At 40.6% G+C, this 24416-nt stretch overlaps 1 protein-coding gene across 6 annotated transcripts; it reads left to right on the top strand.

Moving 5' to 3' along the window:
• plcb2 (phospholipase C, beta 2) lies at nucleotides 1–22602 on the top strand. Of its 6 annotated transcripts, none has more exons than XM_028977624.1 (34): nucleotides 1–539; nucleotides 626–682; nucleotides 815–892; nucleotides 1608–1676; nucleotides 2324–2332; nucleotides 2457–2597; nucleotides 2968–3047; nucleotides 3689–3742; nucleotides 3868–3943; nucleotides 4095–4195; nucleotides 4383–4549; nucleotides 4769–4915; nucleotides 5404–5561; nucleotides 6248–6330; nucleotides 6754–6838; nucleotides 7188–7374; nucleotides 7482–7561; nucleotides 7649–7745; nucleotides 7907–7991; nucleotides 8290–8414; nucleotides 8967–9118; nucleotides 9910–10074; nucleotides 10241–10340; nucleotides 10510–10614; nucleotides 10751–10812; nucleotides 10901–10994; nucleotides 11100–11501; nucleotides 11625–11808; nucleotides 12209–12350; nucleotides 13631–13695; nucleotides 15456–15515; nucleotides 19874–19934; nucleotides 20625–20711; nucleotides 21490–22602. In XM_028977624.1, the coding sequence occupies exons 2-34, from the start codon at nucleotides 671–673 to the stop codon at nucleotides 21658–21660; spliced, it is 3684 nt and encodes a 1227-aa protein (XP_028833457.1). In that variant the 5' UTR covers nucleotides 1–539; nucleotides 626–670; the 3' UTR covers nucleotides 21661–22602. The 6 variants fall into 6 exon arrangements, with proteins under 6 accessions (XP_028833457.1, XP_028833465.1, XP_028833440.1 ...); XM_028977632.1 differs by having other exon boundaries at nucleotides 1–552; XM_028977607.1 differs by having other exon boundaries at nucleotides 1–682; nucleotides 19877–19934.
• The last annotated feature ends 1814 nt before the right edge of the window (nucleotides 22603–24416 follow it).

Genomic DNA, 24416 nt, shown 5'->3' with positions numbered 1-24416 from the left:
TGTAAAGGTGCGTATCTTTGAATTCTCATTCATTCATCATATTTCATGTTGTGTCATGGCTTGTAAATATTTGAATATTATGCAAATTACACTGGGCAACGCGCACAGGACGTGATTCAGCTTAAATTACAATCATGATCAGCAAAATCATGTATACATTTTTTTAATTATTGTTGATGAGACCACATCAGGAAGATGTTAGTATGTATGTTTTTTTATGGGTGAATATTTATAACGTTTTTAAGACCAAACATTTTCATTGTGGAAAGAATGTAGCCTCCTGAACTTAATAACATGTGTTCGATTTATATCTGCTAGCAAACTTAAGTCAAGTTTAAGAAGAAAACCTAAAAATGCTGATTGCAACATTAAAATGTGTTTCCTGCACTGAAGGCACTAGCCAAGCCCTTTTCTCATTCTTTTCATTGCCCTCATTTGCAAGGCATATTCTGAGGTAGCCACTCCAGCAGGCAACTTTGGCTGTCTGTTCTTTCTGAGGAGAAGAGACAGTGGTAGCAGAAGGTGCAAGAGATGTTGGTGTAGGTATTTAAAGTACGCCAAGTTCGGGTTCTGCTGCTGCAACACGAGAACTGCCAAAATGATCAAGAAACGCTATACCCTGCAGGAGCCAGAGGTCAAAGATTATTTAGTCAAAGGGGACAGGTTCACAATGTGGAAAGAAGTGAGTATCCATCAAAAAATTATGTCCTTACTCTGCCCGTTTTATTCTGTATGCTAGTAAAAATATAGGGATTTGATCATTATGCTTGCTGAACATTTCATTTTATTTTGCTCTGTTAAACATAACCAATAGGACTCTGTGCGTACTGGACCTGTCACCATGAAGATGGACCCCAAGGGCTTTTATCTCTACTGGACCAATCAGAGCAAGGTGAAAAATCATTGTTTTAAAACTCAGCTTATGAACACTGATGGATATAGAGGCCTGGTATACAATTCAATCTATGTCTCTACGTTCTCCGACTCAGAGCAATGAATTGATCACAGTGGATGTAGGTGTAGGTATTTGACAGTGCTGCGTTATATACCCTCTAAGAGCTTTGTTAAATCCCTGCTAGAGCATGATGCAGTGATTTTCTCCACGGAGCTCAAACCTACTGTACATGGTATATGAACTCTGAGTTCAGATGTGATAAAGCCTAATGTGTCAGAAAACCGGTGTGTTAGGCTTATAACACAACAGTAGCAGTGTGATGACCATATTGTCACTATAGGACCTGAGTCAATTGCACATGAGAAGTAGCAGCATTATGATTGCACCTAATGAGGCCATCACCTATTTAAGCTTAGATGTGATACAAAGTGAGCCAAATAAGCAACACAACTCTTCAGGGAGCTTCACCCAGTTTCCAGGACAGTCATCTCAGACAACATCCCTGGAGGGCTGAATCACATCTTAGTGTTTTCCATCCTCCAGTGCACCTGATTCAGTGAATTAGAGGCCTGGCAATTAGCTGGTTAGTTGAATAAGATGTGTTAGAGCTATTTGGAGCCATTTTTGTGTGTGTATTAAATATCCTATCCTTATTTTGGTATAACTATCTGTAATTGGGCATATCTGGATTTACCTGACATATTTCCTGCAGGAAACACATTTCCTGGATGTTGCTACCATTAGAGATACAAGATCAGGGAAATATGCCAAACTCCCAAAAGTAAGTGACACAAATGTCCTTTAACAGCAAACATTGATTGCTGAGCTTCTTCAGAGATAGCTCTTTCCCATTAGTTAAAGTAACACAGTGCTTGAACACCAGTGATTGAATAGCCTTACTCAAATGCATTGCATTGCACTGAATTGAATTTGAGTGTATTTGCCTTGCAAAACACTGGGAATAAATTCAGCAATCACACACACACACACACACACACACACACACACAGACACACACTCACACAAATTACTCTCAATCGCAACCATATGATCTCTCTGGCAGATCGTTGATTACACACCTAATAAATCACGGCAGTTTAAATGTCTTCCAATGTTGTTCCTGCTTTTAGCTGTCTTCATAGATAATTTTCATACTGGGTCCACTTCAGAGATACACATTGGCTTTATTTCCAGACAGAGCATGAAGTAAACATGAGAGTATAAAGATCTATCCAGATGTTTAACATGGCCCCGGCCGTATGCTGCAGCTGACCTGAGACTGTCTGTTGGCTGCGTCTGAATTTTGCATGGCCTTTAAGGCCAATTTGCATGTTTAGACAGGGTGCATAAAACATGTCTGGCTTATGGAAAGCAGAAGCTATCAATGCCTTGTGGGATTAATTCTAACATGTAATCTTTCTGCTACAGTTGACTGTGGTGAGTGAGAACAGTGACTGATCTAAAAGAATTCAAAAATATAAATTTTTAATAAAATATTATTATTTATTATTTTACGGTGGATACTGAATATTCATCCTAATTTCAAAACCTCTGTCAACAGCATCCTAAGGTTCGAAACGTACTCAACATGGATTTCCCGGACAGCAACCATCTAGCAAAAGCTCTGACCGTTGTGTCCGGCTCTGACATGGTGACCCTGACTTATCACAACTTTTTCGCTCAGAAGGAGAAAGTGTCACAGGTCAGATGTTCTGAGTGAATACAGTCATAATGTGTGGTTCAGAAGAACTTTCAGTGTCTCCATTTTATTTCTGGATTGGATCTTATAAGTGTGCCTACAGAGACTAGAGAGCATTTTAATTAAGGCTCTGTCTGGTTTATTAAGAGCCCCTCTATTTTCAAACCTCATAATTATCCCCAGCTTTCACACATGAAGGTCTGCTGCACACTTATGAAGTGCAGTCATCTTGGTCTGTGTGAGTTTTAGCAATTGAGTTTTATGAATTTCTGACTTTTTTAATACACAGTTATAATGGCCTTATGACGTCAGGCCTTGCTTCTTCATTTCTGTGTCTAACTCTGTGAGTGATTGTGTTGGTTGTTCGGAGCAGAACTGGGCGGCTGACATCCTTGCCATCGTCTATAACCCCCTTAGAGCTAATGCCTGCAGACAAGTCTTCCTGGACAAAATGTGAGTGACACAAGCAATGGAATAATGGCGTTACAATAATGACGTTACTGAAAAAAAGTACATTTTCAGTAATGGGTAATCTAACCAATTTCTGCCATCAATAAGATGTTTTCATCTGACCAGCCACAGGAGCATCAAAGCGTTTTTTGTTTTTTTTGGCGAGACAACCACATAAGTGACTGGCTAAGGTTGAGTTAAACTTCATGATAAAAGCAAAACCAGAGACAGAGGTGGTCTTTATCTATGTCAGTAACAATCAATTCATACCTTCAAGCTCCTCTCATCATCTCACAATTAATCAAAAATAGTGGCCAAGAACAAGGAAGTTGATATCAGCCAAACCTAGGTGCGGCTAACGTGAGCTCCAATAACAAAGATGGGGAGACAGAGGCACACCATCCACATTTTAACAACTTTCAACATTTTAAGTTATTATTCTGGTATCTAATTACTCTTATAATAACTCAGTTACTAACTCAATAATTTTTGAAAGTAGTAACTAATAACTATAACTTATTACTTTTGTGCCCAACACTGGACACCAGCCATATAATGCATGGCTAATTATATCAAGAGATGCTACATGGTGATAGAAAGAGCAATGCCCTTGTTTAATTTCTTTAATTCCACTTGTTTTGCAGATATGTTCGCATTTGTCTCCAAACGAACAAAGATGGCAAGATTCCCGTCAAAAAGTGAGAGACTGAGCAATACCCTGAGAATAACCACCGTCAGACCCTTTGCAATTGAGCCTTTGCAAGCACATAATCTGATTATCTGGATGTGTTTTTAATTGTGTTTTTTTCTCTTCGTGACTCAGTTTCTATAAGATGTTTCCTGCTGACAAGAAGAGGATTGATAATGCGTTAAGTGCTGCAGGACTCCCCAAAGGAAAGGTGAAGGAGTGGCATTGCACGTCTGCACAGCAGCCAGGGCAGCACAGAATCCTCTACAATCATAGCATCTCTGGGCAGAGAGGAGGGTAACAGGTATAAAAATGATTTGCTGAGCTGATGGGAATGCCTGTGTTCCTGTGTGTTTCTCCAGTTTGACAGCATTAAAGCAGATGTCCTGACTGAGGCTAAATTTAAGGAGTTTCTCATGCACTTCTGTCCAAGACCTGAGATTTATGAGATCTTCACATCATAGTGAGTAGCTGCACAAGTTTCTTTCCCAAGGAAATAAGATTTTCATGCAAATGCAATCAGCTACTTTCTCACCTATCACCTTTTACATTACTGGGGTGGGCAAATGTAATATACAGTTTAGAGCCAGGACCTCATGGAACTGCAGTAGGCTGTTTTGCCGATACAGTGTTTCTCCTTCCATCTGTAGTTCAGCCAAGGCCAAGCCCATCATGACAAAGGAGACCCTGGTCAAGTTCCTGAATGAGAAGCAGCGGGACTCTCGCCTCAATGAGGAGCTGTACCCTCCCCTTCGGATAGAGCAGGTCAAAGCCATCATTGAGAAGTACGAACCCCTCTCAGCCAACGTCAGCAGGGGTGAGTGCCCTAAGAGAAGGTGGTAACTTGAGCATTTGATCAATATTTGGAGAACATGTACATTATGAACAAGTTTAAAGACTACTCAGTTACTATTAATTATTATGCATATTTGTAGAATATTGGTTGGTAAGAGATAGAAATATTTGAATACATATAACACTGCAGACTTTTGGTATGATGATTTCAATGTAAAAGGCTGATGCTGTCTGTGTATAGGACAAATATCACCAGAAGGTCTGATGCAGTATCTGATGGGACCCCAGACATCTGTGATCATTCTGGACCGACTGGCTCAGTGTCAGGAAATGACCCAACCCCTGCCCCACTATTACATCAAATCTTCACATAACACTTACCTCACAGGTTGGGCTGCATACACACATCTTTATATAAACTTATGAGCCTTTCAGAAGGCTCGTAAAATGTGAATAATGCCTGTAACTGAATATTCACAATTGTTTCTTATGTACTTTTCAGATGTTCACTTGACAAACATAGACATTCACATACAGAATTGTGCTTTTAGAGAGGCAGGGAATCACAAGATGCTTAATTTTCATTTCAACTTATGTTTTTGGTTATACCATCCACCCACACTCTGCCCACTCCAACCCATGACAGAAAATGAAAGAGAAGAAGCTGTGTAGTTATGACCAGCACACCATTTTATCTGTGCAGCTCCAACATTAACATTTCTAAAATCTGAGTTTAAAAATAAGTCACATCAATGTTAAGTCACATATTCTGGTCGGGCAGTTAGTAAAACATCTGCCTTTCAGGGCTGACAGATGTGGAACTGGGTCTTCAGTGTCTGATGCTGTGATTATTTTGCTGTCATCGTGTACTTCCAGCGGGCCAGTTCTCAGGCCCCTCCTCTCCAGAGATGTACCGGCAGTGCCTGCTTTCTGGCTGCCGCTGTCTGGAGCTTGACTGCTGGAAGGGCAAACCCCCAGATGAGGAGCCAATCATCACCCACGGCTTTACCATGACAACTGAGATCCTCTTCAAGGTGTGACCTAGGAAGCTGCTCTGATGGCAGATGAGTCATCTCATCAATACAAAGCAAATCAAAGGGCGTTAAAAGGTCGACTGCAGAAACTGCCAATCACTTTGTTGCAATGCTGGCATTTTATTCACAGTTTTCCTTAAAGGTTTGTGTGAGTAATCTAATAAGAGGAGTTGCACCCTGTGGTAGGATTATTTCTAATAACTCTCATTCAGAGTTGGATGAGGTTTTCCCCTTCTCCCAGTTACTAGTGGAACCCGTTTGGCTCCATTTAGCTACTCTGCTCTAAATGGCTAGCTTGCTCTATGAATGTGTTTAGAATCTGGCCAGCCCTGCCTTACATTTAGCAATGGGTCTGCAAGCCAGGTGTCAGAGAAGATCAAAGTCTGCTAATGCAAAGATGCTGCAACTGGCTAACGTGCTGCTCAGTGTCTGGAGCTGCCAGCCCTCTCTTTACAATGAACAGGTGGCCTTTTAGGCACAATTAGGACACCCCACAGTAACCATTTAAGTAAAAGCGAGAGCAAAATCTAAATCTTGCATCAGACTAGCAAAACTTGAGTGCTGCAATAAAAAGTAAATTATGACCATCTATCAGTTCCAGACATATTAATGTGTGGATGTGCAATGTATCTTGCTCTGGGTCATCCCAAGGACTCACGGGTAAGGAAAGCTTTTCTCTTTGACAGGACGTGATAGAAGCCATTTCTGAGAGCGCCTTCAAAACCTCACAATACCCAGTCATTCTGTCTTTTGAGAACCATGTGGATACGTAAGGAACAAACCATCTTTTGTTCACTTAATTCAGTATTGGAGTGAATTCTTAAAACAGCAATAATTTCAAAATTCTGATTAGAATGTAATAATAACTGTTTTCTAATATTCTTATGGTACTGCTGTTGTATAGTAGCTATACAATTAATAGCAGAAAAATATGTGTTCATATGTTCTGCCTTCAAGCACTTTATTATACAACCTGTGTGGGAGATCAGAGGGCTGTGATTTATTCCTGGTTCTAGTTGGCCCCAGTCCATTTAAAAAAGTTCTGGCACTGTGGCCAACTGGAGTCAAATTAAAAAAAAATCCACTGAAACTGGAGGCATGCTGATTTGGTTTCTACTTCCAAAGAATCCTGTAAAAATTCTGCTTCACGTCATGCAGACAAAATTATTAATTAAAAATGTAAATTTTCCAGGGTGAAGCAGCAGGAGAAAATGGCCAACTACTGCAGAACAATATTTGGGGATGCTCTGCTTATTGACCCTCTCGAGAAATACCCGGTGAGCTGCATGACTAAATTTACATATGTAGTATAAACAGTTCTACACTTACCCTCTTTTCTTACCTTTCTTGACGTTCATGCTGCAATGCTGCCATTCTGCAAAGCTCTTTCTTTCTTTCTCTCTCTCTCGCTGCATAGTAAATGTGGAGGTATTTGTACTGCTGCATCACAGGTTCTGGGTTACAAAAACTCTTTTTTTGTGTCTCGTTCCTCCTTCTGTTTAATAAAGAAATGTTACACTGTTTCATCTATTTTTATTAAACCTCTAATTTGTAATGTCCATTTGTAATTTGTACTTGTAATAATTCCAAATGTAATATATCTGCATGCCTGCATGTATTTTATAGCTAAAGGCAGGCCAGCAGATTCCAAGCCCGTCTGAGCTCATGGGAAAGATTCTGATCAAGAATAAGAAAGGAAATTCAGCGGCGCCTAAAGCAAAGAAAGCCCAGGGTCCAGAGCAGCCACAGAACCCTGCAGGCACTACAGCAGCAGACCTCAGTAACAGTGGTGGTGCTAACCCAGAGGGCCAAGGTGGAATCTGATGCAGCCAGTCACTGCCTAGTTTCAGAAGTTTTCATTTTTTGTATCTTATACTGCTGTCATGTCATCTGTGATTTTTGTTCTGTTATAAATGATAGAGGGGGAGGTTCAAGAAGATCACGAGGAGCAGGAGGAGCATGAAGAACAGGATGAGGAGAAAATGAAGAACTCAGATGAGGTGCAAACCTCCCTTCATCTTACACAAAAAAAACACAATTAAATACCTTGTCCTCCTGCAAACACTTCCTCCTTAACTCTTTCCCAGGGTACAGCTGGACAGGAAGTCACTGCATTTGAAGAGATGTCTGCCCTTGTCAACTATATACAGCCAAATAAATTTGTCTCCTTTGACAATGCCAAAAGTGAGTTAAATGGATTGATGGGAAAAACTAAGTGTGTTTGTGCAGTTTCTAACAAACCACAACTGACATGTAATCTACTGAAACATTTTATGTTTTCAGCAAAACTGTAAATCCATAATGATGTACATATATTTAACTTAAGTGTCATTTTCAACATCCAGAGAAAAACAAGAGCTACGTTATTTCCTCTTTTGTGGAAACCAAGGGAGAGAGTCTCATCACCAAGACTGCTGTGGAATTTGTAGAGTATCCTTTTAAATCCACTTAACAGCACCTTTCTCTTAGATTTCTCTGTGTAAAATATATCTTAAGAAAAATTCTCTTCTTACCTTCGTGCCAGCAGTTATAAAGAGGGACCAAACAAATCTTCCCCCTTTCAAAAGAGCCGAACTAGCCCTCTGCTGGCACGAGCACCCAAATATAATGATCAAATCTTAATTTTTGAGGTGGAACATATAATTCAGATTTCATATTGCCCTGTTGTGTTATGTAAGTTATATCATTTGACCATGTGTTTGCACTGCTCCTATACCAAATGCTCCAGATACAATAAACGACAGATGAGTAGAATTTACCCTAAGGGGACAAGAATGGACTCTTCCAACTACAGCCCACAGCCATTCTGGTATGCAGGCTGCCAGATGGTGGCGCTAAACTACCAGACGATGGGTGAGATGTTCTTTGTCAGTTTTCCATTTTTATTAATAATGGTATTATATTACTCATGTTTAATACTGGAACATCTGTTGCAAATTTTCACCCCATCTGTTACTTTGCTGGATGCACAGATTTGTTTTTGATAATAAAGTGATTTCCAGCCTTAGTTTCAAACTGATTGAAATGTAGAGAAGGATTACGGGCAGACGTTAGCCAATAGGGGTCAGTCTTGCTCAGATGATAGACAGTCCTTATATATAAATATATATATATATATATATATACACACACACACACACACACACACACACACACACATATATATACACACACACACATATGTATGTGTGTGTGTGTGTGTGTGTGTGTGTATATATATATATATATCATGACATTCCAAGCAGATGAGGACACAGAGATGGATTTTCACAAAGCACACTCATGTCAACTTCAATCATCACATGAATATCTCTGTGTCCTCATCGGCTTGGGGGGAATGTCATGATATGAAGTAAAACTCCTTATGACATTGAGATTTTGTTCTTGATATATTTGACCCTGCAGATTTCCCCATGCAGCTGAACATGGCTCTGTTTGAGTTCAATGGAAGGACAGGCTACCTGCTTAAGCATGACCTTCTCCGACGAAATGACAAAAAGTTTGATCCGTACACGGACAGAATCGATACCATTGTGGCCAATACTCTGTCTATCAAGGCATGTAGGCTTTTCATTTGCAGTATTTTTGATGACTAAATTTTAATAAATTATTATAATATCATATGGCACCTACTCACACCTAACGGTCACCTTCAAATTTATAGATAATTCAAACAGTTTAACCACTTACAGATATGCAATACTGGATCATTTTACTCAACAAACTGAGTATAAATTATAATATTTCGCTGCTTGTGTGAAAATCTGGAAGCGTTTCAGGCAACAATATGTGGCTTCTTTCTCCTGTACACTGAAATCCCAAATTATTGCATGTTGCTTTTTGCAGAATAGATTATTTCCAGAGCTGTTGCTCTCTTGGGTAAACATGGTCTATGGCCAGTGACATGTGTCACTGTTTTTTTTTTTTTTTTTTAGTGTGTGAATTTGTAGTTAATTGCTATCTTTATTCATAGTTCTGTGTTTAGTAACAAAATAATTGGTGCTGTGTGATGTGTTCAGTTCAATGTACATGATCAGCTGCAACATAAATAAATCTCTTATTTTATATTGTGTATATCCCTTGCAGCTACACTGTATTTTCTGACACCTTTCTGTTATGGCCAGAATTAAGGATTTAAACTGATTGTGTTTCAGTAGGTCTACTGATTGAATCAGCGTTCTGAATGTTTCAAAAGTGAACAGAGGCTCCTTTCTATTGCAACTTTGATCTGTTCAAGAAAATTACCCAGTAGACCTTTTCTTAACTTTGTCTTTAACATCATACTTAGAGGACCTTTAAAGGTTATGGTGTTGACAATGACAATGTGATTCGCACTCTGTTACTACAGATCTACTCAGGCCAGTTCTTATCCGAGAAGAGTGTGAAGACTGGGGTTGAGGTGGAGATCATTGGGCTGCCAGGAGATCCCAAAAGGAAGTACCGGACCAAGCTTTCAGCTACGCCCAATGCCATCAATCCTGTGTGGAACGAGGAGCCATTTGTTTTTGAGAAGGCTTGTAACCCTATAAAATATCTTTGACTTTGGATTATGATCATAGATTCTGAAATTTGTAAAGATAAATTTTAATGCATTTAACTGATTGGACAGCAGAATTCTTTACATACAAATGCATGTGAAGCCACATCTTTGATATATTTCACTATTTTCACTGTATCAGATCCTGTTGCCAGAGATGGCCTCCTTGAGGATTTTGGTGTATGAAGAGGGGGGGAAGTTCATTGGGCACCGCATCATTCCCATTGATGCCATCCAATCGGGTGCCTATATGTGTGCAGTTATAAAACTACTCTGCTCTTTCTGTTAAACCCGATGACCCTGCCTTGACTTTTCTGTTAATGCTCAGAAAATTCTGTCTTAATTGCTGTTGTTTATGTTTGCTGACACATTGTTAATTTTAATTATCTGTGTGGCCTTCACAACTGGCAGGATTCCATCATATCTGTTTGCGCAGTGAGAGCAATGTGCCCCTAACTCTCCCAGCTCTCTTTGTCTACATTGAGGTGAAGGACTATATTCCGGCAGCTTTCGCTGGTAAAAAAAAATGGTTTCTTTTATTTCTTTTTCTGCTTCTGTTAGTATGCCCTCTACATTTAACAGAACAGTTTTATAAATTCACAGGGCCCAGTTTGGTAACAGAACTTAATATTCTGAATCTCATTTCATTTAGACTTCACAGATGCCTTATTCAATCCTGTGAAGTTTTCAGACAAACCATCGAAACCATCAGAGGTACATGACAACATAGCATGTCCTATTTGTAATATTTTAATTGGCTTTTTAATAACCTATTGTTATATTGCCCCGGCATTTTCTACAGTCCTCCACATATGTAAGCCCTTACGAGCTGCCAATCACAACCCCAACAGAGCCTGCAGGAGGAAAGGCATCAGAACCCCCTGAACCTCCTCCAGGTAATGAGGACACATTCGTTACACATTTATCAGGCATGGACCTTTTCTTGTAATCCTGCTGCACAGCAATTAAATTAAATTCAACTTTTTTTATTGATTGTCCAGATCCTGTTGGTCCAGTGGATGGTGATGGTGACTCTTTTGAAGAAACTCCTGCCACTGAGACTGCTGTTCCAGAGGTCTCTGATCTACCTCCAGGCACAGTTAACGGGGAAGCGGATCCCCAGCCTATCCCAGAGCCTGAGAGTGCTGCTGAAACTCCTAAACCAGCAGCTGATGAGCAGATTTCAGATGACTCGGAGACCACCACCATCCCTGCTGGCTCAGAGGAGATTCCAACCACTGAGGCTCCAACTGCACCAGAAACACAGGATGTATATGAGAGTCATGAAGAAGATGCTAAAAAGCACATGGATGAGAATTCTACTTCAGCAGCCGAGCCGAGCTCCACTGATGAACAGGATGAGGTCACTGTTACTGTGTCAGAGGCTGATAGCAATTCCTCAGGTATGGCCAACTCCACACTGCATCGATGCACTGCAGGGCATAATTGATTATATCATAATGACATTGCTTGGTGATTGTTCGGGCGTTGATAAAACCAATGAAGGCTCCCACCTCTGTTCCCAGATTCTTTGACCGTCACCACAGAGGAGCTGATACAACAGAAAAGCTACCAGAAGGTCATCAAGAGGCAAGAAAAAGATTTGAAAGAGGTGGAGAAGAAATATCAGAAGAAAAATGAGGAGCTTACGCAAAAATACAGCGACCTGTTTAAAGCCCTGAAAAAGAAGAATTCCCTGAAAAAGAAAGAGTAATTTGCCTCTAATTTACCTCTGTCCCTAGACATTCTTAGTCTATGGGTGTTTCATCTTTCAAGGAAACAGGTTTCACAGGAATCACAGGCCACACACCCAGCATAAAAATATTTTGCGGTTGTCATCATTACCAGTGTAGTTTTAGCTCATAAATGTATAATGTTTGATATAAACATGAAATGAATATCTTAATTTTGGTGAAAATATTCCTTTCCTTGGATTGGAAAGTAATTAAGTTATATGATGTGGGTTCTAAAGCTGCCTCATATTCACTTATGCCCCTGTGAACCATTTGTTTGCATTATAAGTGTAAAATGTTTAAGTGTTTTAAATGGTTTTTTTTGTACAACACACTCCAAATCCAGAGCCCTCTGATCTTTTACTGTCTGTGTACAGGGCTGGTGGAGTGCCAGTGGAGACTGGGCCTAAGAGTGACCGTGTGGTGGAGCTGAAAGGGAAGATGCAGGCTGAGCTCAGAAGTCAGTGGATTGAGCAGTACCAGCAACTGAGGAAGAAGAAGGACCAACATGCCACCGAGGTATTAGTGTGGAGCAAATCCCATCACCACTCCACCCCTTGTGCAATCAGCACTGCATGATGGTATTAAGAATGAATGTAATGATAAATGTTGAGGAGGTTAATCCAAACATCTGGGTCATTATTCTCCTCTATTTGTGAAATATGTAGCACAGAGGACATTTATATGAAACAGGGAACACAGGCCAAAAAAGAATGTACTTTTTGTAAATTATATAAGTAAATTGTAGTCTAGCGGCCTCGTAAACAGGAGGTCTTGAATTTGATCGCATCAAAAGCTGAGGTACTGTCCCCACACAATGCCCCCAGGGTGCCATTCATGGGTGCCCACAGTTCACAAGTACAAAGGGCACAGTTCATTGTGTGCTCTGTGCTGTACATCACAATGACAGCCACTTTCACTAATCCACCTACATTCTTCTGCTGGTGCGCAATTCTTCATTAAGGATGAAATAGCTCTGATCAAGCTGATTGGGTGCTTGCTAAATAAGCACTCTTCAAGCAGTAGCTTATCATGTCACATTGTACCAATAGAATTATGTGATAAAGCAGAATGACATAACATTCACCAGTGTATGCATTTTGTCCCTCATCTTATTTTCTCCTGGCAACACATTTCTCTAAATTCTTTATAGTACCTAATTATATAACCATGTGTAATTTTTTATGTCCATTTATTCAGTAGCTCAAGTACATTTTCACATTCACTCTACTATTCATATTCCACACAATACAATATGGCCCATAAACCCACAAAAGGCTGCTGCTGCATTTAAAGTAGGACAAAGTCTCTCTACACATAACCACTGCGGTGAGTGATCAAGGGCAATTCATGAGTGTTCCAGGCAAGGGAACTCATTTCTGCCTATGATTGAATCATCTATTAGTTGTTCAGTTTCTCCATTAGCAGTCAGGTACTGCTCAATTGTCTGAGGGGGGTTCTAATCATTTGATCTGCCGAGAGGGTTTTAGGGTCATATCCCCCGCATGAGCTGACCTGATGTCACAAAACACTCATTTTACCTAATTTTATGCTCTAGGGCATTACTATAGCATTAAGGGAAAATGTTCCTGGAACTGTTGAGATTTTAATTATGATAAATTTAATTTTAATAATAAACATTCTTTGAAGATTTTGTGTTGGAAGGGAAAGCTCCTGTGTGGCTGCTGAAAAGGTCTGAATCACTGTGAAGTCTTGTTGTGAGCACCTGCTGTGTTCCTTTGCTGTACTACGTGTCTGTGTGACTTCCTGTTTCCTGCATTCTGTTTCTTTTCTGCAAGTGCTTGGCCAAGTTGCTGGAGCTGGCCAATGAGAGACACAGCGGTGAAATCAAAGCCCTGCTCAGGTGGGTCTTCACACAAACTCTCACACACCAACACCCCTTTACACATATGGACGTACACATACACCTTATAAATACAAACCAATAAACATTACGGACACAAAGAAACTAATTTAACACATGCATTAGCAAACATTATATGGATACTCATGTATGCACATAATACATACACAGATACGTACTGTACTAGCATACAAATATATTCAACAAGATTTTTCTAAGTATAAGAAGTATAATAAAAATTTCCCCCCAATCATTTCACTATTTTGACTACACTCAGATTTAAATACAAAACACACAGACAACCCTTCTTTCGTTCTCATAACTTTCCTCAAGAGAAAACATGTAAAGGTAGAAGAACTTGAATGAAAATAAGCACTTGAAGCATGTGCATTAGTGCACACTTGACCTTTATGATCAAAGAACAACCCAGCAGTGAAAGATGAGTCACCTTGTCACACTGCTGGACGCTGAGCATCTACAGCTGCATTGAATAGCAGGGTGTGGGTGTTACTGCACACTTAGCTATGTGTGAGAGGGTGTGTGAATCATTTTGTAACTGTGTTTTTGTGTATGTATGCATGTATGTATACTTCTCTCTCAGGATTGAGAATTACCGACCTCAAGGCCCTTCTTGCCCTTGCCATGCCCCCATTGCCTTTGGTCATACGTATCACTGGAACTCATCACCGTCCTCCCAACCTCTAGCTCCCCTTGATCTAGGTTCTGTCCCCACACACCTCTCCCTGGGTGCCATTCATGTCTGCCCAATGCTTAATAAAGTGATGGATTAAATGCAGATGACACCACCACTCCTGGTGGTGCCCTTCCATCAATTGTTCAGCAAAGTTTCAGCTTTGCAACCATACTCCCCCCGGAACCCAAAGCATGATGCCACGCTGCCTGGCGGGTCATGGGAATAATAAGGCCGGGTCAGTTGGAACTACAATCAGAACTACGACGGTATCCAATTGTCTTTGATCTTCCAAATTCCGTTCTTGATTATTGAAAACACCCAACCAGGGGCTTCTGAGGGGTAACGTGAGGCAGGGTCCGGGATCCTGGCAGGCACCGAATGTACCATTGAAAGTTGATAGGGTGGACATTCGAAAATGGGCCACTGCCATATCAAAATCTGACTTCACAGACATTTCTTTGCAAATGAGACATGGTCAGTTTTCAAGATGACCTCTTCAGCCAACTTGTGCACTGCATGTATTAAGACTGTCTCAGAAGAGGCAGAGCATTTTAGCAGAGAGCAGAGAACTCTAACACCCTAATTCAGACTGACTTAAAATCAGTAGTTTCAGAGACAGTCTCTCTGGAGCAACTCAGTATTCTGTTTCATGGGCGAGTGTGTAACCTATTAGGCTACAACAACATTATTTCAAATAAGGTTACCTGATTTTAAACAATTGTCTTAAAGAACAAAACTGGATTTATTAGTGACATTGATTTATCACACAACTCTTAACAACTACTAACCAGTCAACTACTACTTACTAGAATAACAACGTTGTTACTAACAGACTAACACTGAAACGCGAAAAGGTTGCCTATGGGTGTGTGTGTTTTTGTAAGGTTCTGCATGCCTTTTACAGGTGAGGACACAAGAGCCGTGTGGACTCCAGCAGCAGTGCAGTGATTTATCTTGAGATGCACTTTCAGTTTTAGCACAGAAAGGCCAATGCAGATAACGTGTAGTATCAGTGACATTCTGTAATAACAGTTTTTTTCCACCCCTCTTCTCCCCTCCTGCACAGTGAGAGCAAAGAGATGAAGAAGAAAGCAGATTCGAAACGACTGTGCTCCGAGAAGGGCAGGTGAGGTGACAGCATGGAGATCAACATTTTATCACCCAATGTGCCCTCAGGGCTTCCAGACTGGTGACAGACTAATTTATGTTGGCAGTTTCTGGGGACGGGAGGGGGGTGCTTCTGGTTGGGTGTCCTTAAACTCCCTGTAATCACTTATGTTATTTAAGGTGCTGCTGTTATTATTAATCAAACATCTTCAGCCTTTACCTTGATCAGCTGGTTTGAAAAGTCCACTTGGGTGAGCAGGGACGGTCCTAGCCTGTTTGGTGCCCTGAGTGAACACCTCCTTTGGCACCCCCCCACCCCACGGCACACACAGAGAAACATAAAACATATTAAGAATTATGTATTAACATATTTTATTGTAAAATCTTTTGTCTGAACCATACTGAATTTAACCAGATAAACATATACATGCCTTTGACTTTTTCTTGTCTATCTTCAATTGGTGTGAATTTTTCCACTCCAGTATCAACATCCATCCTCCAAACATAAAGTGAAGTGATTGTCACATGTGATACACAGCAGCACAGCACACGGTGCACACAGTGAAATTTGTCCTCTGCATTTAACCCATCACCCTGAGTGAGCAGTGGGCAGCCATTACCAGCACCCGGGGAGCTGTGTGTGGGGACGGTGCTTTGCTCAGTTGCTAGGCCACCACTGCCCCTGTGATAGGATCACCCCAATGTATATGAATTGACACGTTTCGGTTTGTATTTTTTGTGATTTCACATACCCAGGAAAAATTAATTGTGATGTAATGAGCTTGGATTGACAATAATATGAATGAATGAAATGTGCTTTATTTGGAAGCACCCTGCCCCCCTCCCCTTTAGACAGGTGTGAGACTTCAGGCCAGCAGCAGCAGTAAGCAGGCACACTGAGGACCTCACATTCACGTCAAGCATAAATTGGTGTGACAGAACGTAGAGTACACAAGGGCGCTCCTTATTCTCAGCTCCTTACTTGAATTGCCTTACTTAAATATTGCAGGCTGCAATACAATTTATTTTACATGGAAATAACCATATTCATCATAAATGTGCACATGAGCAGTTCCCAGGTTAATTTTACAGTGAAAAATGTTTTGGTACAGAAAGGTATTAGTTGATACTATTTCTATACATCCTATTTTACCCAAAACAAGTGAGTTTTCAGAGCCCCAGAACCCATGTGAGAGTTAACACTTGATACCATTTATGATAGTTCAGAGTTTTGAGTGGGCACAGAGATCATCGCCATATTCAGATTTAAAAGGTTCTTCATTTCTGAAACAGATTTGCTGGCTGTCCTAGGAACTGTACCACCTACAATACGGGTATTGCAGCCTGCTGAGCAGTGTTTAAGGTAGAACTGACAACTCAAATAAAAATCTACTTCAGCGTTGTGGTTTACTTTGTGAGCTGGTTATTAGATGCCACTCCAGCCAGTCAGAGAATCTCCTGCCACCCCTCAAAGCAGCAGGTGCACATCGCAAAATGAGGGCGCCCTTACTCCCTGCAAACGGGGAAGAGAAAACCAATTGGTAGCTATGCAATCATGATGTCAGTGCAGTATGGGCGGTGCGCAAAAAAAAATATTGCCGATTCCCATGATGCCACCCCCACCACACCCATGTCACCCATGTCAAAAACCGCCACTGTGTTGGTGCTAGCTGGTGCAATGAAAGTGAATAGGCATGTAGGATGCCGTGACATGATGAATGTTTCCATTCTAAAATGTTTCCATTCCGGACAATTCTAAAAACCCATTCGCATGCAATCTTCAGGTCTCAAAAAGAAGACATGTCAGGGGAATAGAGGATGTCTTGTCACCCCACTTAAAACTGTTCTGTGCAGCTCTGATATGAAGAGGCAAAGCGTAACATGGTTTAGGTTCTGTCACCTACTGTGAAAGTTGGAATGTGCAGAATCAGATGTTATTATTTGGTAGATGTTGTCCTCAGTGCTCTAACTAGACCATGGTGGTTCAACAATTTAGAAATAACATTTTGAATTGGATCTTAAAAGGAAGCCAGTGCAAAGACATATGAGCTGGGATGAGATTGTCATGCCTTTGAAGTTGAAGACAACTAAGCCAACCCTTAATATAAGGTGTTGCAATAGCCTAGACAGGATGTGATTAAAACGTAGTTCACATTCATATACTAAGTGTAAAAACCAGTATAGAAAAACCTTTGATGATGCCACTACAAGTAATTATCTAGTCTGGTCTCCAACTTTAGAATTACAGTAACTTGTTTCAAAAACTGTTCAAATCACCATACATTTTAGACCATGCCACGGCAATATATATATATATATATATATATATATATATATATATATATTGCCGTGGCATGGTCTAAAATGTATGGTGATTTGAACAGTTTTTGAAATAATATAATATATATAATATATATAATATATTATGTGTGTGTGTGTGTGTGGAATGAAAGTCTGAATATATGGAATGAAGTCTGAATATATGGAATGAAAGTTTGAACATATGGAATGAAAGTTTGAACATATGGAATGAATTCTGACGTCATGCAGTAACACCGCTAATAATTCTACCAACACTCAGCTTAGGACTACTGATGAAGAGATTTTTCAATATTTCCACATCAGGCGAGCTTCCCACCGCCATTCCTACATTAAACCTCCGTCTTTAAATACGGAAACTAACTTCAGCATTTTAAATCCGATATACCAGGCTGCACACACAAAGTTTATTCTCTTCTGTTTTACACTCGTCGCTGCCCGTGCGAGTGTCTCCGGTGCCGTTTTAACGAGTAAAATCTGTACCAGCGGAATTTCACCAGCTACACCGGGTTCATCATAAACTCAACTCACTATAGAGCACAAACAGCCACAATTAAGACACAAAGGTTCTGCTAACTTTAAAAAGTGCAGATTACATTAATGTATAGAATAGAATAAAATTTGTGTGTGCAGCCTGAATCTAAACATTGCATGGCGCGCTGGGATCAGGCAGCGCTGGTATATCGGATTTAAAATGCTGAAGTTAGTTTGTCCTGTAATTCCTCCCCGTTTACTTACCTCCGTTTCCGTATTAATGGACGGAGGTTGTAGGTAGGAATGGCGGTGGGAAGCTTCGGTCAGTGTGGATTCTTGATGAATAAGCAGCTACTGTCGCTGCATTAGGTCTTCCACGGTGAAACATTGAATAAATCTCTCTGCTGAATGCTGGTAGATTTATTAGCAGTGTTACTGCAAGCATTAGCCAGAGTGTTTATTATGTCGTCGCTGTTTAAAACTGCTGCCACTGGGTTTAGTTCAGCCTCACTCGTGGTGAGGAACAATTCACCTGTTTAGCAAATTAACATTCTCAAAATGGCGCCAACGTCTTGGTGACGTCAGATTTCATTCCATATATTCAGACTTTCATTCCATATATTCAGACTTTCATTCCATATATTCAGACTTTCATTCCATATATTCAAGTTTCATTCCATATATTCAAAGTTTCATTCCATATATTCAAGTTTCATTCCATATATTCAGACTTTTCCTGGGATGAATGTACTACCAGTCAAAACTCTGGATGCACCCACTCTGTAGCAGTTATGGACACTAATATAGAGGCCAAAATAATTATTTTGTTTATTGCATAATTATTTCATATTCCTTTGTATTCAGTTTTGATCTATAATCTAATAAATGCAAGACCCATAAATGAGTAGGTGTGTGCAAACGTTTTGACGGTTAGATCATGACTAAGGAAAAAAATGGCATTTTAGGGCATTTTTCATTTGCACATGTTTTGCATAAAAAAAGTCACATCCTGTTTTGGTTTTTAGTGTTGTTAGATGGGAGATTCCTATAAAGCTTACTGCCCCCTTGTTACATGTTTACCACTCCCAATGAGCACCATGTATTTACATTTTATATATGCGGAATTTATCTGACATCCTTATCCACAGCGACTTACAACCAGTAGCTACAGTAAAACGTCTTGCTCAGGAACAAAATGGTAGTTAGTGGGATTTGAATCTGTGACTTTGTATTATTCTGGTTCATAGGCAAGAGTGTTACTCACTAGGCTACTACCACCCCTGTGTTAGACCACCCCTAATGGCATAACATATGATAAACAGACTGTCAGTGTGACAAAATTATTTTGTCTTTTCGTACCTTGTTAATTTGTCCTAAGTGAATACCATATGTTATTGTTTGAAAATGGACCTGAAAGACTTCGACAGTCATTGAATCTGAAGAGTGCATTAGGAAATACACTGAGGAAGTATTCAGTCAATCTAACCCCTGGAGTATCTTACTGAGCCTGGGGATGCAGGCTGTTATTGTCATAAATTATAATCCAAATTATGTCATGGGCTGTTTTTTTCTTCTCTGCTACAGTAGACTGCAGAAGAGCATGACCTGTGACCAGGCTGAGGAGGCTGCCCAGGAAAACAAAGTGGTAAGAAGATCAGGCCGATCCAGCACAATGTGTTGAGATGAACTGTAGAACCTGTGAAAGAGAAAAATAGCAGTGGTCTTAATTATACTGAGGGACACACACCCACACACACAGTGCATGCAAACACGGCTTACTGTAAAAATCATTGATCCATACCACATTGATCCATACCACAGTGATTGATGCGACCAAGGAGAAAAATCGCAGCGTTTCGCGGATCTGAGGATGCAATGAGCTGACGTGTGTGTGTGTCTGTATGTGTGTGTGTGTGTGATGACTCAGTGCTCACTGCTGTTCTCTCACATATTTGCTCATCAGAATTCAGCCTGAGTGTATCTGTAGCACCAGACTGTCCATTAGACATCTTTCTGTTTTTTTCTTCTTACTGCAGTGTCAAATAAGCACTCTTAAAAAGCCAAGGCTTTTCTCAAAGGTCACAGCGTCCACGTCCTCTGTCCCTCTGTTTTCTCTTTATCCACGTTTGAATTCTGGGAGGTGATAGCAATAACGAGAACAAATCAGAATTTCTTCTCAATTAATCTTAGATGAGCAACAAACATAATTATATCACATGTCCAGTGTGGTGCTCAAATGATTAATGTTTTGAGAACTAAGCTTCAGCCACCCACACATCCACCCACACACATACACACTCTTACATACCCACTTACCTACTACACTCTCTCACAGGCTGAAGACAATGGTAGTTCTGCAGAGGAAATGCTGCGGAAGAAGCAAGCAGCAACCCTTGAAGAGTTCAACACTCTTGTTCACAAGGTGAACACGCAGTTTTCTCTAAACCTCCTCAAAATTGGTCACATGATGTGTACGACTTTTTAATTTCCTCAGACCATATATTTACATTTACATGCTTCCAGGCAGATAATTATGCAAATAATGTTACAGATACAGCCTGTAAGTTTATATTATATATCTACCATATAATAAAACAGTGAATACTGTATATTTATCTGAAAAGCACCATTCCGCAATTGTTCATGTGACCATCTGGATGATGTATTTAAGGTTCCATAATCCATAACATTTTGGAATGAAGTCCAAATTACCATTTTTCTGATTAAGGAGGAGAATCACATTTTGGCCTATGCTGAAACCAGAAAGCGCAAATAACCAAATTCCATTTTGTAACTTGAATGTCAGGGGAAAAAAGAGACTTTACACCAGTGCATAGTTTTTTAGGGGTGTAGAATTTTTTTTGGGTAGAATCTCTTCTACTGTTGCATGTCACCTTGTGGAGCTCATGTCAAACCCCATCCATCTCTAAACTGCATAGCCACATATCCAAGACATATCTGTCATTTATATTCAATGTGTAATAATATCGGCTATACAGAGTTTAGAAGCGGAATTATGTATTCTTCCTGATTATATTTTTATTCAATGTTAAAACATATAGACACGGTTAATAAATATTATCTGCATGTCTTTAATTAGTCTACAGGAACACACAAAGGCTCGAAAAATAAAGTTGTTGAAGGATTGTCTTTAATTAATAGCACTTTTCTTCTACTGTTCCGTCCTTGGATTGTTACAGATGAACCAAGACGCCCTGGTGGAGAATGAGAGAAAGATGAGGTCACTTCCTTCTGATCTGAGGGAGGCTGTGAATGCCTGTGTGGGCGTGCACTTTCCTGACCAGGTGGACCAGTCCTCCTCCAGTTTGTCAGAGAAGGGTGGTCATTATGGAGACGTTTTCCTGGGATGAATGTACTTCTCCTGTCTTCAGTTTCTTAATTATTGTCAAATGACATTAACCAAGTACACACAAAAATAAATATCTCAAGTACTCAATCCATTAACCACTCGATGGACTTCATCATCAAATCTGTATTTGGTAATCAAATAACTGGATAAGGTGTGATCACCGGTATCAGAAAGACAGAATTCATACCAAATATGTCCAGAGTGAGGGGCAAAAATAAAGAAAATGTCTTGAATGTGGCTAGAATGTGAACTCAAAGAGGTGAATCTAGCCAAGCCTTTTATTCTGAATGGTCCAACTCAAAGCATCTATTATAATTCCCAGCAGCCCAGTCCAGAATGGCTGCTACCACTGATCACTGATAAATTTACAATAGCTTTGTCCTCACAGGGTTCATCCTCAGCACTTAATTCAGTAACCATAGGCACATGGCAGAAAAAATACCTATATATCTTTATCTCTTTCAAAGATCTAGAGAAATTAATGTCACATTAAAAAAACAATTCTGCTTTTTTACAAAAGTTGTCCTGATTTTAGAGACCTAGTGGATTGAAAGTCAGAACCTGGAAATGACACAGTCACATTTCTGGTTAAAGGGTAGTGGGGATCAGAATAAGCAAAAGGGGGTGAACTGTGAACTTGTGTCAGTCCACAAACCCAAAACTGTGTTGTCCTCATAAAACACTGCCCCCAATCTCACAAATGTCTTTCTAAATTCTAGAAATCAATTGAAATTCCATCCTGAATTGTCTGCAGTTCTTTTCTTTCATAATGACACTTGTAATTGGAACCTTTTGAACTTTTTCAGAAGAAGGAACTGTATTGATTTAAATGGTTTGGCATTTTATTTGTTTCTGTAGAAGCTATGTAGATCATTTTAATAGATGTGTAATGTGTCTTGATTTGAAAATGACAACTTAAATTAAACCGCTTTAATTTAAAGGATTCATCATGATGATGTGTGCGTTCATTTATGACTCAGATCAAGTCTGTTTTAGGAGCCATTTATTCATAAATTCTGAAATTGATCAAATATTTTAGGCGCTTGTGTATGATTAATATTCTTTGAAATAGCTGCTCAGTGATTTGTTTTGATGCTGCATTTATCTGTGCACGTGGCAAATGGCCTTAGTCACGTGTAGACATTGCTACCCTAGTAGGAGAGCTGAGCTCATGGTTGTAGAACTGAAACAGTTTTTTTTACTACATCTGCACTACTCTTGCTGTTGAGTGGAGCGATTTGCAGGACAATGGGCCCTTTCCGTCATAATTTCACTAATTACAGAGCCCTTTGCCTATGGCAGCTATAAAAAGTATTCTCAGCTAGAAATGAAAGGCGATGTTTGCTGCACGTGTACATTGTGAATGAGGCTCTAGACGTTTGAAGACAAGGAGTCAGAAAGATGTGTTCTTTTCTCAAAAGAACAAGCAGCTAAATCTATTTTTGAGAAAGGAGATGTCAGTGCCTAGAAATTCATTCACAATAGTTGAATCGAGGTGTCAACAAGTATTGAATTTGCAAGTATAAGCAAGTCACTAAAGGAAAATTAAAAAGCCCTTAGATATTCCATTAATCTCTAATTTACTGAATTTATCATACTGACAAAAACATGACAAAGATGTACAGAAATATAACATGTGAGCCTTTTATTTGCCGATTGTCCGCATTGAGAAAGAATGGAGGCAAAAGCCGGGTACCAAGAATGACCAATGCTTGTTAGTAACTTGTTGCTCATTGCAGAGGCGGGACATACTGAGAAACATTTATTTATTAAAACACAAAAGAACTGTGCGAGGGCCAAAAACAGTGGAAACAAAGGGAGAACAAACTAACCTGCAGCTGTGCCGATTGCCAGGAACCGAAAATAGACATAAGGCAAGTAACAGGTTCAACATAAAATGTTGCAGCCCCAAATGGCTGCTCAGAAGCTCCTTATATCCCAGATGTCATCCTGCATGGCGGCCTCGGTCCCTCCAACCTGCACAAAAAAGTTAGAGCCGAACCTTCTGGGTACGTGGGGCCCTGTCTCCGCATGTCCCCTTTGACGCTTCTTGCGTTCCTCCTTGCCACGCGCAGGGAGGTGGTCACAGATCCTCCGGCAACCATTTACTGCACCCCTGGGTGATTCATTCTTGGCACTTACAACCCCTCCCGCTGCACGTCCCTGGATCCCTCTCTGGACTCTCCGGGACCTCCTCAGGAGGTGCAGCCAGGATCACAGGAAGCGTGACCCTCTGGCCACCCGCCAGTGCTGCGTCCCAAACCGTGGGGTCTTCCTGCACTGGATCCCGACTGGTTCTGGGTGTGGGGTAGGGTTCGATCCATGGCCGATCGAACTCCTCCTACAGTAGCTACAGGAAGTACCTGTAACCCATTCTGTCTGTCTCTCCTCGTTGCCACAAGGCTACGCCGCAGCCCCACGCTGACCCAGTCAGACGCGCGAGTATGGTGGTGATCTCGTCCGCATCTGAGAGTGAGGGAAGCAGCAAAGTACACACCACAAGATGTTAAAAAGGACTGGCATGTACCTGCTGCTCCTGAGAAGGGTCCGGGCACCCTGGGCTGGGTGCTTTGCTGGAGATGGTGGTGGTGCAGCAGGTGGGGGGCCAGTACTTGGGGGTCGTATCCCAGTCCTTCTGTGTCTCGCCGCAGAACTCCCCGACCCCACGGGTGACCCTCCGGAGCTCCCCACTGGCACCTGTACTCACAACAACTGGCTGAGTTCTTCTGCATGGTTCTCCTCTGCCAAGTCCTTTAT

The sequence above is a fragment of the Denticeps clupeoides genome, chromosome 1, assembly GCF_900700375.1.
Source record: "Denticeps clupeoides chromosome 1, fDenClu1.1, whole genome shotgun sequence".
In the NCBI taxonomy this organism is placed as follows: domain Eukaryota; kingdom Metazoa; phylum Chordata; class Actinopteri; order Clupeiformes; family Denticipitidae; genus Denticeps; species Denticeps clupeoides.
This window is presented reverse-complemented; position numbering and strand designations above follow the sequence as displayed.